Source organism: Nerophis ophidion, linkage group LG07, assembly GCF_033978795.1.
Source record: "Nerophis ophidion isolate RoL-2023_Sa linkage group LG07, RoL_Noph_v1.0, whole genome shotgun sequence".
In the NCBI taxonomy this organism is placed as follows: Eukaryota; Metazoa; Chordata; class Actinopteri; order Syngnathiformes; family Syngnathidae; genus Nerophis; species Nerophis ophidion.
This window is the reverse complement of record NC_084617.1, coordinates 2,696,243-2,710,247: the sequence shown is the minus strand read 5'-3', so window position 1 is coordinate 2,710,247 and position 14,005 is coordinate 2,696,243. Positions and strand designations below refer to the sequence as shown.

At 39.7% G+C, this 14,005-nt stretch overlaps 1 protein-coding gene across 4 annotated transcripts in view; it reads right to left on the bottom strand.

Annotated features, from left to right (window-relative positions):
• The window catches only part of LOC133555803 (uncharacterized), a 63,943-nt gene that overhangs the window by 7,502 nt on the left and 42,436 nt on the right, over positions 1 to 14,005 (bottom strand). For 2 of the 4 annotated variants that reach the window (XM_061905192.1, XM_061905193.1), the window contains exons 8-12: positions 11,049 to 11,085; positions 10,909 to 10,971; positions 10,768 to 10,815; positions 7,137 to 7,203; positions 6,994 to 7,047 (exon numbers count right to left, since the gene is read on the bottom strand). In XM_061905192.1, coding sequence (XP_061761176.1) covers positions 6,994 to 7,047; positions 7,137 to 7,203; positions 10,768 to 10,815; positions 10,909 to 10,971; positions 11,049 to 11,085 — 269 coding nt within the window. Of the gene's footprint in view, positions 1 to 6,993; positions 7,048 to 7,136; positions 7,204 to 7,911; positions 10,505 to 10,767; positions 10,816 to 10,908; positions 10,972 to 11,048; positions 11,086 to 14,005 lie in introns of those variants that run through there. The other 2 variants (XR_009807406.1, XM_061905194.1) reach the window with 2 other exon arrangements.

Genomic DNA, 14,005 nt, shown 5'->3' with positions numbered 1-14,005 from the left:
CTTCTCACCCTATCTCTAAGGGAGAGACCTGGAAACTCATTTGGGCCGCTTGTACCCGTGATCTTATCCTTTCGGTCATGACCCAAAGCTCATGACCATAGGTGAGGATGGGAACGTAGATCGACCGGTAAATTGAGAGCTTTGCCTTCCGGCTCAGCTCCTTCTTCACCACAACGGATCGATACAACGTCCGCATTACTGAAGACGCCGCACCGATCCGCCTGTCGATCTCACCATCCACTCTTCCCCCACTCGTGAATAAGACTCCTAGGTACTTGAACTCCTCCACTTGGGGCAGGGTTTTTAAAAAATGTTATTCTAAAAACTTCACGGTGGGAGAGGGGTTAGTGCGTCTGCCTCACAATACGAAGTTCCTGCAGTCCTGGGTTCAAATCCAGGCTCGGGATCTTTCTGTGTGGAGTTTGCATGTTCTCCCCGTGAATGCGTGGGTTCCCTCCGGGTACTCCGGCTTCCTCCCACTTCCAAAGACATGCACCTGGGGATAGGCCCCTCCCACCTCCAAAGACATGCACCTGGGGATAGGCCCCTCCCACTTCCAAAGACATGCACCTGGGGATAGGTTGATTGGCAACACTAAATGGTCCCTAGTGTGTGAATGTGAGTGTGAATGTTGTCTGTCTATCTGTGTTGGCCCTGTGATGAGGTGGCGACTCTTCCAGGGTGTACCCCGCCTTCCGCCCAATTGTAGCTGAGATAGGCGCCAGCGCCCCCCGCGACCCCGAAAGGGAATAAGCGGTAGAAAATGGATGGAAATGGTTATTCTAAAAACATATACATGTATAAAAATTTGGGGTGGGCAAATTAATGCGTTAATTACGAGTGAACTCATCAATCTATTAACGCCGACATGTTGTTTACATGCTTTTATTTTCTTAACGCCTTTTCTTAACAAGATGGCGTGGAGGGGCTCTTGGTAAAGATGGAACATTTGGCAAAAATAGCGGACAATTCTGCAAATTTCCTGGCTGGCTTACAGCGTGGTCACTCCGGGATCACTTACGACCGCCAGACAATTCTGGATGTGGATAGATCGGGCCGTTTTGGACTGAATGAGGCGTGCTAGCTAGCATGGGAATACTTTGCCGTCTACATCCAGCGGCCTGTGAAGCAGCGGAGTATATGTGTTGTCTGTCTATTTATGAATAATGCAGACCAGGAGTGTTGGCTGAGTTCTTAACGTTTGCTTTCAGAGCGTGCATATCACAACATACAAGATGCTGTCATGGCGACACAACCTATACATGCTCCTCACTCCTGTTGCATGCTGGGTAGGGTAGTTCTTTTATCCCCTGGCTCATAACATCACAATATAGTACCATGTATATGATGCCTTCAGTTTATCAAAGCACCAAGCAAACAATCGGAGAATTCCCATCATATCAATTCCTAGATATGGTCATAATTATTTTAAGTGCACTACGCAGAATAAACACAACATTATTAATATTGCTACTAGGGATAATTTGATCAAAAATACAGCCCACTACCTATAATATAGGTTTTTTAAACATAATAAAAAAAATGTTTCTGCTGTTACCTCAGAAATTGCCTGTTCAGATGTTATGATTGTGGCTCAGAGATTTGTATGTAGATTATATTTATTTTCCATAACAAACAGGATAACTTAAATACCCTGGCAGTGGCAATAAGCTTAAATGTTTGTATTTACATTTTTGGAGTTGATTTTCATCAAATATGCTATTTAACTGCTACTGTTTAACAAGGACTGATTTAAATTGTGTTTGCACAACAAATGTTTTGGCGCTTTTGTTCATGTGGGAGAATATTCCAATAAAGGTGCACTACACACTACTTTGGAATTCATTATTGGGCTTTGCGTATACAATGCAGTTAATCGCGATTAATCGGAGAAATAGTGCGATTAACTTCGATTAAAATGTTTAATCGTTGCCCAGCCCTAATAAAAATATACATTTAGGCCTCCACTCAGGCTTGATCCCGGGGACCCCAAAGGGTTTTGGTCAAAAAAATATAAAAAATGTGTCATTCAGTATAATTATTGTTATTATAGGCTTAAATCTCTAGATCAACATCTGTCAATATAACATTTAAAAAAATAAATAAAAATTGTATGCTCTTTTTGTCAAAGAAAACCATTTCTTTTTTTAGAGAAAAAACACAAAATATGCAATATTTTCACCCAACATTTTTAAGTGGAATATTTTAGATTATATAATAAGTGCAGCATTAAAAAGGTCAATAACTCATAACAACATTGATTTTAATTCACTATTATTTTTTGAGCAACGACACTTGAAAAAAAAAAAAACACACTAAAATTATTGGGGATCAAAAGTGTCCTACTCATTAAAGTGTTGGCCCTGCGATGAGGTGGCGACTTGTCCAGGGTGTACGCCGCCTTCCGCCCGATTGTAGCTGAGATAGGCGCCAGCGCCCCCCGCGACCCCGAACAGGAATAAGCGGCAGAAAATGGATGGATGTTAAAAAATACATTATAATTATTTTGTCTACTTTTAACACAATAATCTCAAGATCAACTTCAGATCTATCCGTCAACTTTAAGTTTTATTCTTGTTTATGTTTTTAGTTTGTTCGTTTCAAAACAAAAACATGTAGCAAACACAAAATATGCAACATTTTACACAAAAAATATCTCAAAGTGGAATATTTAATGTGAGGTAATTGGAGCCTTGAATAAGTCAATAATTCATAATGACATTGATTCATTATTTTTTTTTATGAAAGAAACAGCTTGCATGGCAGCTTTGTGTTATTAGAGTCAAAATTGCAACATTTTCTTGTTAAATTTCAACTGTTTGCTCTTTTATACCACCGTTTATGCTTTGAATTGTTTTAATCGTATTTTTAGAATGTGCCGCTGGGCCGTTCAAAAATTCCTTGCGGGCCGCACTTTGGACATCCCTGATTTACACGATTTGATTAAGAAAAATATGAGTATTTTATATCCACACAACTTCACAATCTGAGAGATTTTGTCACTGTAGATAAAGGAAATTCCCCAAAAGTCAAATAGCGGTGCAGCGCTCTTTTTGTTTGTTTTTTTAGAATGCGTTAAAAAAATCTATTTGTGGTCATGTGTCTTTCATAATGATTGTGAACGATAGGCAAAATTCCCCCAAAAATGCTGTCAGAATAATTGTATCTAAATGATCCCAAAACTTTGTGTTGCCATGAGTTCCTGGCGAGAAGACAAAAAAAACTGTCTTTGATCCTACCAAGAAGGCTTGTAAAACTCCACTGAGTAGGATGGGAAGCAACATGGTGTTCTGTTCCTTTGATGTATTATAATCCACAGAAAGATTGTGTCTTGACCCGAGAACTACAAGGCGGCGAGGAAGCAGGGCCTGACTCCCTTCAAGGCGACCTTTTCTTTGAACTGTTTTAAGACCTTTTCTTTGAACTGTTTACGACCCCCGTCCCTTAGAAACAGCTGTTGCCGTGTAATCAGGGAAAGTCTAAATAAAAGAGGAGGCGTACAGTCTTTCGTCAGAGCGTGGTGAGACTGTACAAAAGTACAGTCCAGACGTCTGTCTTCAATCGAGCCAAATTTTAATTCTGTCTCTGTTTAATTCCTTGCTTCTTGTCTTGTTAAATAGATGTTATCAGTGTTTGAACCTGACAAGTGCAGTTCCCCTTCAAGGTTGTAGATAATGGGTTTCACTATGTAAAGCGTCTCGAGAAAAGCGCTACATTAATATAATTCACTTATAAGCATGCGTATAAAATATAAACATCGCACGTTTGGAGAGAAAAATGGCAATTCCTTTTTTTTCCCCTCAAAATTGAAGAGTCGGACAGCTTGAAGATGATCTGTAAAACCAAATCTATGCAAAATGTTGACCAAAGCACCACTATTGAATGTTATGTAGACCTCAAGCAAGAGTTTTAAATGTGTAATGTGTAAAAAAATATATATATATAATTTTTTTTACCTTTTTAAATTTAGTTTAAAAAAAAAAAAAAAAAGATTGTTGTTCAATGAATAATGGAGACGTCAAAGAAGAAAGCTGTAGGTGGGAAGCGGTGTATTGCGGCTGCCTTTAGCAACACAAACACAGCCGGTGTTTCATTGTTTACATTCCCGAAAGATGACGGTGAAGCTTTACTATGGAACGGAGCGGTCAAGCGAACACGGTTGGATTGGACCACACACACAAAGTACAGTGTATTACGCAGCGATCATTTCGAAAAATCGTGTTTCGAAGAGTGTCCCTTGCGAAGGGCAGAGATGGGCATCGCCACCATCCGTCGACTGGTGCTGAAGAAAGGTGTGGGGCCGACCTTCAGGTTGTACAGGTACGACCATATAATCTCACTAAAACACTAGTAACACAAGCAGAAAGGGGATTTTCCAGAATTATCCTAGTAAATTTGTCTAATAACATCTGAATCGCTCCCACTACCCTTTAGTCTTTTTTTTTTTTTCCTAGTCCTTCACTCTCACTTTCCTCATCCACGAATATTTCATCCTCGCTCAAATTAATGGGGAAATTGTCGCTTTCTCGGTCCGAATCACTTGAAGATGATCTGTAAAACCAAATCTATGCAAAATGTTGACCAAAGCACCACTATTGAATGTTATGTAGACCTCAAGCAAGAGTTTTAAATGTGTAAATATATATATATATTTTTTTTTTTTTTACCTTTTTAAATTTAGTTTAAAAAAAAAAAAAAAAGATTGTTCAATGAATAATGGAGACGTCAAAGAAGAAAGCTGTAGGTGGGAAGCGGTGTATTGCGGCTGCCTTTATCAACACAAAAACAGCTGGTGTTTCATTGTTTACATTCCCGAAAGATGACGGTGAAGCTTTACTATGGAACAGAGCGGTCAAGCGACCACGGCTGGATTGGACCACACACACAAAGTACAGTGTATTATGCAGCGATCATTTCGAAAGATCGTGTTTCGAAGAGGGTCCCTTGCGAAGGGCAGAGATGGGCATCGCCACCACCCGTCGACTGGTGCTGAAGAAAGGTGCGGGGCCGACCTTCAGGTTGTACAAGTACGACCATATAATCTCACTAAAACACTAGTAACACAAGCAGAAAAGGGATTTTCCAGAATTATCCTGGTAAATTTGCCTAATAACATCTGAATCGCTCCCACTACCCTTTAGTCTTTTTTTTTTTTCCTAGTCCTTCACTCTCACTTTCCTCATCCACGAATATTTCATCCTCGCTCAAATTAATGGGGAAATTGTCGCTTTCTCGATCCGAATCGCTTGAAGATGATCTGTAAAACCAAATCTATGCAAAATGTTGACCAAAGCACCACTATTGAATGTTATGTAGACCTCAAGCAAGAGATTTAAATGTGTAAAAATATATATATATATATATATATATATATATTTTTTACCTTTTTAAATTTAGTTTAAAAAACAAAACAAAAAAATTGTTGTTCAATGAATAATGGAGACGTCAAAGAAGAAAGCTGTAGGTGGGAAGCGGTATATTGCGGCTGCCTTTAGCAACACAAACACGGCCGGTGTTTCATTGTTTACATTCCCGAAAGATGACGGTGAAGCTTTACTATGGAACAGAGATGTCAAGCCAACACGGTTGGATTGGACCACACACACAAAGTACAGTATATTATGCAGCGATCATTTCGAAAGATCGTATTTCGAAGAGGGTCCCTTGCGAAGGGCAGAGATGGGCATCGCCACCACCCGTCGACTGGTGCTGAAGAAAGGTGCGGGGCCGACCTTCAGGTTGTACAGGTAGGACCATATAATCTCACTAAAACACTAGTAACACAAGCAGAAAAGGGATTTTCCAGAATTATGCTAGTAAATTTGTCTAATAACATTTGAATCGCTCCCACTACCCTTTAGTCTTTTTTTTTTTTTTCCCTAGTCCTTCACTCTCACTTTCCTCATCCACGAATATTTCATCCTCGCTCAAATTAATGGGGAAATTGTCGCTTTCTCGATCCGAATCGCTTGAAGATGATCTGTAAAACCAAATCTATGCAAAATGTTGACCAAAGCACCACTATTGAATGTTATGTAGACCTCAAGCAAGAGTTTTAAATGTGTAAAAATATATATATATATATATATATATATATATATATATATATATAGATATTTTTTTAACTTTAGTTTAAAAAACAACAAAAAAAGATTGTTGTTCAATGAATAATGGAGACGTCAAAGAAGAAAGCTGTAGGTGGGAAGTGGTGTATTGCGGCTGCCTTTAGCAACACAAACACAGCCGGTGTTTCATTGTTTACATTCCCGAAAGATGACGGTGAAGCTTTACTATGGAACAGAGCGGTCAAGCGAACACGGTTGGATTGGACCACACACACAAAGTACAGTGTGTTACGCAGCAAAGATCGTGTTTCAAAGAGGGTCCCTTGCGAAGGGCAGAGATGGGCATCGCCACCACCCGTCGACTGGTGCTGAAGAAAGGTGCGGGGCCGACCTTCAGGTTGTACAGGTACAACCATATAATCTCACTAAAACACTAGTAACACAATAAGCAGATAAGGGATTTTCCAGATTCATCCTAGTATATGTGTCTAATAACATCTGAATCGCTCCCACTACCCTTTAGTCTTTTTTTTTTTTGCTAGTCCTTCACTCTCACTTTCCTCATCCACGAATATTTCATCCTCGCTCAAATTAAAGGGGAAATTGTCGCTTTCTCGGTCCGAATCGCTCTCGCTGCTGGTGGCCATGATTGTAAACAATGTTCAGATGTGAGGAGCCCCACAACCCGTGACGTCACGCGCACATCGTCTGCTACTTCCGGTACAGGCAAGGCTTTTTTATTAGCGACCAAAAGTTGCCAACTTTATCGTGGATGTTCTCTACTAAATCCTTTCAGCAAAAATATGTCGAAATGATGAAGTATGACACATAGAATGGAGCTGCTATCCCCGTTTAAATAAGAACATATCATTTCTGTAGGCCTTTAAAATACGTTTGAGAATATCATGTCATGCAAATATCTTCTCACCATCTTTGTACAATTGTCCTCAGATAGTCAGAACATGTTGCATCACTCGGCGTTCTGCAATACAGAAAAAACACATTACTTGAAAACATCTTGACAGTAAAGTGAGAGGTGAAATTGAAAGAGCCTCATGTCACCTGACTTACTTCAATTTGCGATAACGGTACAACAGCCAAAACACAAACGCAAACACCACGAACACCACGAACACCACTGGCAGAAAAGAGAACAACACACACTTTAGATGTCAACATTCACAGTGGAAATTCCAAAGCCAACACGAATCACTTCCTTTTCTTTTCAAACTATTCCATAAAAATGTATATTATATGCGTTGGAGTTGAGGCTGGATTGATTGATTGATACTTTTATTAGTAGATTGCACAGTACAGTACATATTCCGTACAATTGACCACTAAATGGTAACACCCCAATAAGTTTTTCAACTCGTTTAAGTCGGGGTCCACGTTAATCAATTCATGGTACAAATATATACTATCAGCATAATATAGTCATCACAAAAGTTAATCATCATATTGAATTATTTACATTATTTACAATCCGGGGAGCTTTGGTTGATATCAGAACTTCAGTCATCAACAGAGAAATGTGGACATTGAAAGAGTGTAGGTCTTATTTAGTAGGATATGTAGAGCCAGCAGAGAACATAGTGAGTTCACATAGCATAAGAACAAGTATATATTGTTACATAAAAGGAGGGCAGAAGCCTTGGGACAATAAAAGGACTATTACATAGTCGCGTTAAATCTTTTCACTAGTTTCACTCGTGGAGGTCTGAGAGGCGCAAACACTCTAATTTTATTTATACCCCTTTAAAACATTTTTCAAAAAATATTTACAGCTATTTATCACTTCTTTTTTTTTTTAGGATGTTCATTTTTAGAAGCATTTAAGTCTCACCTTAAAACTCATCTGTATACTCTAGCCTTTAAATAGACCTCCTTTTTAGACCAGTTGATCTGCCGCTTCTTTTCTTTTTTCTCCTATGTCCCCCCCCTCCTTTGTGGAGGGGGTCCGGTCCGATGACCATGGATGAAGTACTGGCTGTCCAGAGTCGGGACCCAGGATGGACCGCTCGCCTGTGTATCGGTTGGGGACATCTCTACGCTGCTGATCCGCCTCCGCTTGGGATGGTTTCCTGTGGACAGGACTCTCGCTGCTGTCTTGGATCCGCTTTGAACTGAACTCTCGCGGCTGTGTTGGAGCCACTATGGATTGAACTTTCACAGTATCATGTTAGACCCGCTCCACATCCATTGCTTTCGGTCCCCTAGAGGGGGGGGGGGGTTGCCCACATCTGAGGTCCTCTCCAAGGTTTCTCATAGTCAGCATTGTCACTGGCGTCCCACTGGATGTGAATTCTCCCTGCCCACTGGGTGTGAGTTTTCCTTGCCCTTTTGTGGGTTCTTCCGAGGATGTCGTAGTCGTAATGATTTGTGCAGTCCTTTGAGACATTTGTGATTTGGGGCTATATAAATAAACATTGATTGATTGATTGAAGAAGAGGTACAAGGATAACATGAAAATCCACCTGAGAAAGTGTCACTTCAGCCTCAGCAACTGGGAGGAGGTAGCCCACCAGAGGAACAAGTGGAGCAAGATGGTCCATGAAGGCACAACTCACCTAGAGAAGGACCTCCACCGTGCCGCAGAAACCAGGAGGCAACAGAGAAAGGAGAGATCCACCACCAACACAGCTCCTCACACCACAACCACTACCCAGTCAACCACCCACGCATGCCCCCACTGCGATAAAGTCTGCGGATCCAGGATCGGCCTCTACAGCCACCTGAGGACCCACAGATGACCAGACCCACCGACAGGAGGACAATCTTACTCGTCTCGAGTGATCGCCGATGATGATGATGATGAATGTGTATATTTTAGGCCATTGGTTTTTTGTTTTATTTTTGCAAAAATGTATACAGTATATCTATTTTTATATTGCTATTTTTATCTTTGTATGAAAATGATTATGTGACAAAATGTATTAGTATGTTTTGGTTCTTTGTTGTTGCTATTTTTGTATTATGACAATTTATTATTGGATCATGTTGTACTGCATTTTAATCTTTTGTTTTATGGTTGTGTGATGTTTTTTTGCCTGGACCCCAGGAAGAATAGTCTCCACTGCGGTGTAGACTAATGGGGATCCTTCATAAACTAAACTAAACTCCCGCTCCATGTGAGACAGGCCCCCTTCTTTGGCTATTTTTAAGACGCTTCTTAAAACCCATTTTTATTCACTGGCTTTTAACCCAGCATGAGACTTTAAACTGTTTTTAACTTTTTATCCAACAAATTGTTCTTAGGGTAATTTGTATTTGCTATTTCAATGTGTTTTTTACGTCTGTTTTAAATGTTATTTTTTTAGTCTGCCTTTATTTCTTTGTGGTGTACAGCCCATTTTTTTTCAACTGTGGTTGTTTTTAAAGGGCTTTATAAATAAAGTAAGAAAGAAAGAAAGAACCATCATGAAATCTCATTAAATGTGCAAGCAATGTTTTAAGTAACATTTTAACACAGCAAAACCAATAATACCATATTTGCTCATAGTAGACAGGAGTTTATAATATTGTTTGGTATATTTAATGTATAATATTTATGCTTTCATGTTATACCATTTTTCCTTAATTTCACTGCCTGTTTCAAAGTGGGTGAATATTCCATCCATTTCCTACCGCTTATTCCCTTAGGGGTAGCGGGGGGCGCTGGTGCCTATCTCAGCTACAATCGGGCGGAAGGCGTCCTACACCCTGGACAAGTCGCCACCTCATCGCAGGGCCAACACAGATAGACAGACAACATTCACACTCCAGGGCCAATTATCCGAGATAATTTGGGTCACAGGCGATATCGTGTCCTTGACAAACAAACCGTATTCAATTAAATGCACTACAAAGACAACATATTTGAAGTTCAAACTCATAAACTGCAGCGTTTATGGTAAAATCCCTAAATCCCTTGCAATAGCTCGTTGAGAAATGTTGTTCTAAAACTGTTCAACAATTTGTTTACAAAGTGGTGACCCTCACCCCATCCGTGTTTGTGAATTAATTAGCATTTCATGGGAGCTGCTTTTATATCCAATCATGGCACCCACCTGTTCCCAATTAGCCTGCACACCTGTGGGATGTTCCAAATAAGTGTTTGATGAGCATTCCTCAACTTTCTCAGTATTTATTGCCACCTTTCCCGACTTCTTTGTCACGTGTTGCTGGCATCAAATTCTAAAAGGTAATGATTTGCAAAAAAAAATAAAAAATTAAATGTTTATGAGTTTGAACATCAAATATGTTGTCTTTGTAGCATATTCAACTGAATATGGCTTGAAAAGGATTTGCAAATCATTGTATTCTGTTTATATTTACATCTAACACCATTTCCCAACTCATATGGAAACGGGGTTTGTAGATAGTTTGGTGTTTGAACCTGAAAAATCCCTTCTTTGTAGAAATGTGCGGGCCACGGGGCGGCGGTGGTGACGTAAACTCTGCAAATATCAAGGGAAGACCGTATTTTCAATTTCATAATCTCTACTGTATTTTAATGTTTACTTTACCTATAAAGTCACGTATGTACAGTATTAGTACTGAATGAAAGAAGTATAAAGGAAATGCATCTAATAATCAAAATTTGTGTATGAAAGATGTCTCAAAAGGGCTTCGCAAACTCGCGACATCCCCTGATCAAAGTCCACAGCCGGACAAGGAAAAACTCAAAAGACCAAAGCCCGGGGGAAAGAAGAAACCTCACCAATGGCTGTGATGATCCAGTAGATCTTTGTGTTGTTCTCTGGTGGAACTGTCAAAATTCAAAGAATTGTATAAAACAAATGAAACTTGAAAATTTCAGAATATATAAAACAAAATAAAATATATAAAATATGTAGCTTACCACCACCAGGTGTGAATGAATGATTGGTTCCCACTTCTCTGTGAGCGTCTAATAATAGAGTATCTAATAATAATATTATTATTATTATTTGAACTCTGGGGACAATTTTTTTTTTAATTGAATTGAATAGAAATACATACCATTAAAATCAGCTGTGAAGTTCCAACAGTGGTGGTCCTGAAATGAAATAGGAAAAGAAAAAGTCAAAATGTGAGTTCCTGCAGTACAGATTTAACTTGTGAAAATAAGTGTATACTTATGATACCATAGACCTAGTGCTTGTCAGAGATATCAATCAATCAATGTTTACTTATATAGCCCTAAATCACTAGTGTCTCAAAGGGCTGCACAAACCACTACCACATCCTCGGTAGGCCCACATAAGGGCAAGGAAAACTCACACCCAGTGGGACGTCGGTGACAATGATGACTATGAGAACCTTGGAGAGGAGGAAAGCAATGGATGTCGAGCGGGTCTAACATGATACTGTGAAAGTTCAATCCATAATGGATCCAACACAGTCGCGAGAGTCCAGTCCAAAGCGGATCCAACACAGCAGCGAGAGTCCCGTTCACAGCGGAGCCAGCAGGAAACCATCCCAAGCGGAGGCGGATCAGCAGCGAAGAGATGTCCCCAGCCGATACACAGGCGAGCAGTAAATGGCCACCGGATCGGACCCCCTCCACAAGGGAGAGTGGGACATAGGAGAAAAAAAGAAAAGAAACGGCAGATCAACTGGTCTAAAAATGGAGTCTATTTAAAGGCTAGAGTATACAAATGAGTTTTAAGGTGAGACTTAAATGCTTCTACTCAGGTGGCATCTCAAACTTTTACCGGGAGGGCATTCCAGAGTACTGGAGCCCGAAATGAAAACGCTCTATAGCCCGCAGACTTTTTTTGGGCTTTGGGAATCACTAATAAGCCGGAGTCCTTTGAAGGCAGATTTCTTGCCGGGACATATGGTACAATACAATCGGCAAGATAGGATGGAGCTAGACCGTGTAGTATTTTATACGTAAATAGTAAAACCTTAAAGTCACATCTTAAGTGCACAGGAAGCCAGTGCAGGTGAGCCAGTACAGGTATATATGTATGTATATATACGTAGGTATATACAGTACAGGTATATATGTATATATATATGTATATAAAGTTATATACACTATAGGTATATATGTATGTATATATAGGTATATACAGTACAGGTATATATGTATATATATATGTATATAAAGTTATATACACTATAGGTATATATAGGTATATACAGTACAGGTATATATGTATATAAAGTTATATACACTATAGGTATATATGTATGTATATAAAGGTATATACAGTATAGGTATATATGTATGTATATATGTATATAAAGGTATATACAGTACAGGCGTAATGTGATCAAACTTTCTTGTTCTTGTCAAAAGTCTAGCAGCCGCATTTTGGACCAACTGTAATCTTTTAATGCTAGACATGGGGAGACCCGAAAATAATACGTTACAGTAATCGAGACGAGACGTAACAAACGCATGGATAATGATCTCGGCGTCTTTAGTGGACAGAATGGAGCGAATTTTAGCGATATTACGGAGATGAAAGAAGGCCGTTTTAGTAACGCTTTTAATGTGTGTCTCAAAGGAGAGAGTTGGGTCGAAGATAAAACCCAGATTCTTTACCGAGTCACCTTGTTTTATTATTTGGTTGTCAAATGTTAAAGTTGTATTATTGAATAGAGGTCGGTGTCTAGCAGGACCGATAATCAGCATTTCCGTTTTTTTGGCGTTGAGTTGCAAAAAGTTAGCGGACATCCTTTGTTTAATTTCATTAAGACACGCCTCCAGCTGACTACAATCCGGCGTGTTGGTCAGCTTTAGGGGCATGTAGAGTTGGGTGTCATCAGCATAACAGTGAAAGCTAATACCGTATTTGCGTATGATGTCACCTAGCGGCAGCATGTAGATGCTGAAGAGTACAGGGCCAAGGACCGAACCCTGGGGAACTCCACACGTTACCTTAACATAGTCCGAGGTCATACTGTTATGGGAGACACACTGCATCCTATCAGTAAGATAAGAGTTAAACCAAGACGGGGCTAAGTCTGACATACCAATTCGTGTTTTGATACGCTCTAATAAAATATTATGATCGACGGTATCGAAAGCAGCGCTAAGATCGAGGAGCAGCAACATAGATGACGCATCAGAATCCATCGTTAGCAATAGATCATTAGTCAATTTTGCGAGGGTTGTCTCAGTAGAGTAATTTGCCCGATAACTTCACTAACAACTTTAACAACACCCTGCGCGAAACCATTGATAGTATAGCACCGCTGAAGTTAAAAAAGGCTCCAAAAAGGCGTACGCCATGGTTTACTGAAGAAACTAGAGCTCAGAAATTATTATGTAGAAAGCTGGAACGCAAATGGCGCACGACTAAACTTGAGGTGCACCATCAAGCATGGAGTGATGGTTTAATAACTTATAAACGCATGCTTACCTTAGCTAAAGCTAATTATTACTCAAATATCATCCGCCTTAATAAAAACGATCCAAAATTTTTGTTTAGTACAGTAGCATCGCTAACCCAACAAGGGTCTCCGTCCAGTAGCTCCACCCACTCAGCTGATGACTTTATGAAGATCTTTAATAAGAAAATTTAACTTATTAGAAAGGAGATTAAAGACAATGCGTCCCAGCTACAACGGGGTTATAGTAACACAGATACGATGGTATATACGGCGGATACTGCAAATATCCAAAATAGTTTCTCTCGTTTTGATGAAATAACATTAGAAGAATTGTTACAACGTGTAAATGGAATAAAACAAACAACATGTTTACTTGACCCACTTCCTGGGAAACTGATCAAGGAGCTCTTTGTATTATTAGGTCCATCAGTGCTAAATATTATAAACTTATCACTTTCCTCGGGCACTGTTCCCCTAGCATTCATCCTCTCCTTAAAAGACCTAACCTCGATCCTGACCTCATGGTAAAAGACCGACCGGTGTCTCACCTTCCCTTTATTTCGAAAATCCTCGAAAAAAGTGTTGCAGAGCAGCTAAATGAACACTTAGCGTCTAATAATCTATGTGAA